At 46.8% G+C, this 4797-nt stretch overlaps 1 protein-coding gene across 1 annotated transcript; it reads left to right on the top strand.

Moving 5' to 3' along the window:
* Positions 1-1379: 1379 nt before the first annotated feature.
* Positions 1380-4555, top strand: LOC121443392 (procathepsin L-like). The gene is made up of 7 exons (XM_041645149.1): positions 1380-1505; positions 1779-1901; positions 1996-2142; positions 2326-2550; positions 3046-3208; positions 3971-4079; positions 4456-4555. Exons 1-7 carry the CDS (start codon positions 1380-1382, stop codon positions 4553-4555), a joined length of 993 nt encoding a protein of 330 aa, XP_041501083.1.
* The last annotated feature ends 242 nt before the right edge of the window (positions 4556-4797 follow it).

Raw genomic sequence — 4797 nt, 5'->3', positions numbered from 1 at the left:
GCAGGGACACTGTCCTGGAGCCACAGATTTGGGATTTAAAGCCTGGATCCACGCGCAGTTGGGACAGAGCCTGGGATCTCAGCAACCTCGGAAGACCTGAGACTGTGAAGAACACCTGCCCAGTGGTGGACGTCCCAGGTGAGCCCCATAACTCTCCCAAGGCCGACTGGGAACTGACACTGGAAGAGCACCCTAGAGAGACTCCTTGCTGCACCAGACAGCTGCCTCAGGAATGGGAATATCAGCTTAACCTTAGCAGCCTTGGTGTGGGAATGCAGTGTGGGGTGGATGGGGAACCCGGGGTGTCCCCAGATCTTCAGGAGTTCAGGTGTGTGCCAAGTCTCCCTAACGTCAATCAGGCAAACTTTTCCCTCTGAGTGAGCAGAGCCTAGTGGACTGCCACTGGTTACATGGGTACAGGAAGTACCAATTGTCCTCTATTTAAGCTGCCAGGGCTATCACCTCTTGTGCCAAAAGAGATCACCATTCTCATGTAAATGAAAAAAGGACGATCCTCTGGGCTCATCAGGCATGTGCCCGAGGAGTAGCATGTGGCATGAGTCTGCTGGCATGGCCCTTTCTGAAGAGTCCCTCATAAAGCCTAAACCTGGCATTAGTCTATCCTTGCGTCCCCACTGAGTAGGTGACTACAGCAACCTGTACTCAACCGTGGGACCCTCTTCATTGAGACAGCGAGGGAGAATTCTGAAGGCTCTTCCCAGTTGTGGGGCAGACAGATTCCTACCTGTCATCCTTCTGAGACTCTCTAGAGAAGACCTTTCAGAAAGATTTCAGAAGGGAGAGTGGGCAAGGCTTAGTTGACTCCAGGTGTATATCGGCCAAGAAAAGATGCCTGGTGATCCTACCCAAGTCTTGCAGATCTCTTTGTATGTAATGGGGTCACATTGTGCTTAAGTTGTGCTTAGCGTAGGATACCTTAATGTCCAGGTAACAAAACCTGGGCCAACTATGTCTTAAGAAGTCAGTTGTTGCTTTAACCTTCTGAATCTCAGGAGCATCCAGACCCTGTGGTGATCTAAATGCACAGTATACACACACACACACACACACACACACACACACACACACACAGAGAGAGAGAGAGAGAGAGAGAGAGAGAGAGAGAGAGAGAGAGAGAGAGAGAATCCAAACCCTGGCGCTCTGGGCAGCTGCTCTGCATGTTGTTAGAATCAGGGAATGTTTTTGCTCATCTGTGTTTTAAGCCAGACTCATTCTAAGCTATGTCAACAGTCATTAAGATGGTTAAAATAATTTTATTCTGCCCTAGTGGCCTTAACATCTTCTGTAGAAATAAGAGTTGACTGAAGAATTTCTGAGCTCATAGTCTCGTTTCTTCTCCATCTCTAGGTTCTGGAAGCATGAGTCCTCTTTTCTTCCTGGCCACTCTTTGCTTGGGGGTGGTCTCAGCGATTCCAATGCATGATCCTAGTTTGGATGCTGAATGGCACGAATGGAAGACAAGACATGGGAAAACATACAACATGGTTGGTACCATAAAAACTACCAGGGGCAACGCAGAGAGAATGGTCTTGGCTGTGTCAAGTGTAAAGAGGGTTTACATAGTGAAAGCCAGTTTCTTCAGGGCATGACCACAGTTTAGGAGCTATGAGAGCAAACCACACTGTTGACTGGGGACTGGATTGTGGCTTCCAGGGGTGTACAGTCTCCCTGGGTTCCCACCATCTGTAGCAGCAGGTCCACCAAGGGACCGAGGATTGGTCTTACAGTAGAATGACCACACACTGTATTGATTCCAGCATGAAGAAGGACAGAAGAGAGCGGTGTGGGAGGACAACAGGAAGGTGATTGAGCTGCACAACGAGGACTATGCCAAGGGAGTGCATGACTTCAGCATGGAGATGAACGCCTTCGGGGACTTGGTGAGTGCACACGGACGACAGAACGGGATCTCCTCTCTTCAGCTCTTCGTCAGCCATCTCTCCTTTGCAATGATGTCTTTACTCTTTCTTGAAGACCAATACAGAATTCAGGGAATTGATGACTGGCTTTCAAAGCGTGGAACCCAAGGAGATGGATGTGTTCCAGGAGCCTCTGCTGGGTGATGTCCCCACGTTTGTGGACTGGAGAGATCATGGCTATGTGACTCCTGTGAAAAACCAGGTAGGACATGTTGTATTCTCGGTATCACCGTCCACCACCAAGTCAAGAAAGAAATGCCATCCTTGTCTTGCTGACTATTGGGGCAGCAGGCAGTTCACTGATAGTGAAATTATTTCTTCATGTGAATTGCTGTCAAACATCTGTCTTAGTTTTCTAGGTGAGAGCTTTTTCTTTCTTTTCTAGGGTCAATGTGGTGCTTGTTGGGCATTTAGTGCTGTTGGTTCCCTAGAAGGACAGATGTTCCGGAAAACAGGCAGACTGGTTCCTCTGAGTGAACAGAACCTAGTGGACTGCTCCTGGTCATACGGGAACAGCGGCTGTGACGGTGGCTTGATGGAGTACGCCTTCCAGTATGTGAAGGACAACAGAGGCCTGGACGCAAGGGCGTCTTACGCGTATGAAGCGCGGGTAAGTACAAATCCTAAGATGCTGTCTTTCCTGATCAAGTTTACAAAGCAGAAAAATTGCAGAGTTAATCTACTGTCCTCAGAACTTGTTTCCATGGTAGAATCCATCCTATTAAACCCCGAGTGCAGCGATTAAAGTGTCAGCTTGTGCATGCTGGTCTGATCCCATGACTTCCATGTAGCTGTCTCTGCTTCTGTTCCCACAGAGTGCATGCAAACCTTCCACACATAGTTCATATTGCTCCGCCCTGGATAGCTAGTATCTATAGGAACATACATGGCATGTCATTGAAGATGTGGGGTGTCATTGAAGGCTGTTCATCCAGCCACCAAAATCTACCAGCTTCTCAGGTTCTGAGACGCTTTATGAGTGTATAGACATGGAGTTCACCTGTGTGGATGGCAGCTGAGCTGAGCAGAGTTCTGACTCAGGGTCCCCAGGAGGTGTACAGCAATAACCATGACTTTTTCTTTTTTTAACCTTTGTCTTTCAAAGAATGGACCCTGCAGATATGATCCTAAGTCTTCTGCAGCCAACGTCACAGGCTATGTGAAAATCCCAGTTAGTGAGGCAGCCCTAATGAATGCCGTGGCCACTGTGGGGCCCGTCTCTGTGGGAATTGATTCTCATCACTATTCCTTCAGGTTCTATAGTGGAGGTAAGTGTTCTTCCTTCCAGTAATCAGGGGAACGTGCCTCCAACACCGTCCATGAGTTTGACTTGTTATATAAAATCTGATGTAAATATTTTGAACTGGAGAAATATTTATGCTGTTTCTACAGAACATTATTTAAACACAATTCCATGAACATACAAACATATAGATATCCATTTTCTTAATTAGCAAATAGGGTTTATGTGTGTTAATTTTATTTATTTATTTGTGGCTTGTTTTTTTGTTTGTTTGTTTGTTTTGTTTTGTTTTTGGTTTTTCAAGACAGGGTTTCTTTGTAGCTTTGGAGACTGTCCTGGAACTCACTCTGTAGACCAGGCTGGCCTTGAACTCAGAGATCTGCCTGCCTCTGCCTCCCGAGTACTGGCACGCGCCACCACCACCCAGCAGGTCTTAATTTTATTGAATTTTCTGCAGTTACTGAATCTTTAAGATTTTAAATAGCTAGTCCATTCCTGTCGTTCAGTCTCAGAGGTCCTTCTTGATTCCCGTATTTTGTATTTTCATGTACTTTCTATGGACTGACACACTTACAACCATTCAAGCAAGTATTTTCCCTAAGGACTTATGTGAACCCTTTTCTGTTATGTTACCTAAAAGTGTCTGTGCCCCAAGCCATGCTAACACAGGATCACTCCCATGTGTATGACATTATACCAAAATTAGAAATTCTTCCATTAGTGTGGGTGACAGCAGTCACAGTGGGGTTACTGGAGCCTCTCATTTGGCCTTGATTTTGTCTCTCAGGCATGTACTATGAGCCAAACTGTAGCAGCATTGATCTGGATCACGCCGTCCTGGTGGTTGGCTATGGTGAAGAATCAGATGGCAAGAAATACTGGCTGGTCAAGAACAGGTATAAATAACCAAAAAGCGTTTATGTCGGAGACACTAAAGGAAAGAACTGTTGGCAGGCAGTATTTGGGTGCAGGTGTTAGCAATTTACCCCACATATTTTAAATACAGACGTTTCAGGTTGTGGTTATAATGATAAGACTCTCATGGTTTGGAGAGTGTTAAGATGGAATTTGAACCCATGCATTTCTAGTTCTGAGCTAAATGGGGGTGGGAAGATGCCCTGTCCTATCGCTGCTGTGGTTCACAGTCGCATGTAACCAGGTGTGACCCTCTGCCTTCTCCCATCCTGTCTGTCTCTGTTTCATGGGAGTTAATGTCATGAAGCCTCTGTGCTGTGTTCTTTCCTCCTAATGGCGAATATGCTCTTCTTCCAGCTGGGGCACAGGTTGGGGCATGAACGGCTACATAAAGATGGCCCGAGATCGCAACAACAACTGTGGAATTGCGACATATGCCGTGTACCCCACTGTGTGAGCTGCTGGGCAGCAACAAGGAAGAAGTGGGAATGGCACGGAGGAGGGGGGCTCCCCCTTCCTGGACCAGCCTCTGCTGTGGGGGAGTGACACCTGAGTCACTGCAGATCCACACTCGATGTGACTTCTGGGACATTTTCCTCCAGTCAAATGTGACTGCCGCTCTGCTACTGTGAGCAGATTTGCATTAATGAGTTATGAAATTTCGTTTTTTTACAAGATGGACACAGTTCTTATAAAGCC

This window comes from Microtus oregoni, unplaced genomic scaffold, assembly GCF_018167655.1.
Source record: "Microtus oregoni isolate MIOR12 unplaced genomic scaffold, Mior012 000105F_ref0000443, whole genome shotgun sequence".
Lineage (NCBI taxonomy): Eukaryota > Metazoa > Chordata > Mammalia > Rodentia > Cricetidae > Microtus > Microtus oregoni.
Note: the sequence above shows the minus strand (reverse complement) of the source record. Positions and strands in the feature narration are given on the sequence as shown.

Bases quoted from the DNA above. Each gene is read 5' to 3' on its own strand.
- LOC121443392 (XM_041645149.1), top strand. From the start codon at position 1,380: ATGAGTCCTCTTTTCTTCCTGGCCACTCTTTGCTTGGGGGTGGTCTCA. The intron at 1,506-1,778 runs GTTGGTACCATA...TATTGATTCCAG, and splicing joins ATGGGAAAACATACAACATG to CATGAAGAAGGACAGAAGAG. The intron at 4,080-4,455 runs GTATAAATAACC...CTCTTCTTCCAG, and splicing joins TACTGGCTGGTCAAGAACAG to CTGGGGCACAGGTTGGGGCA.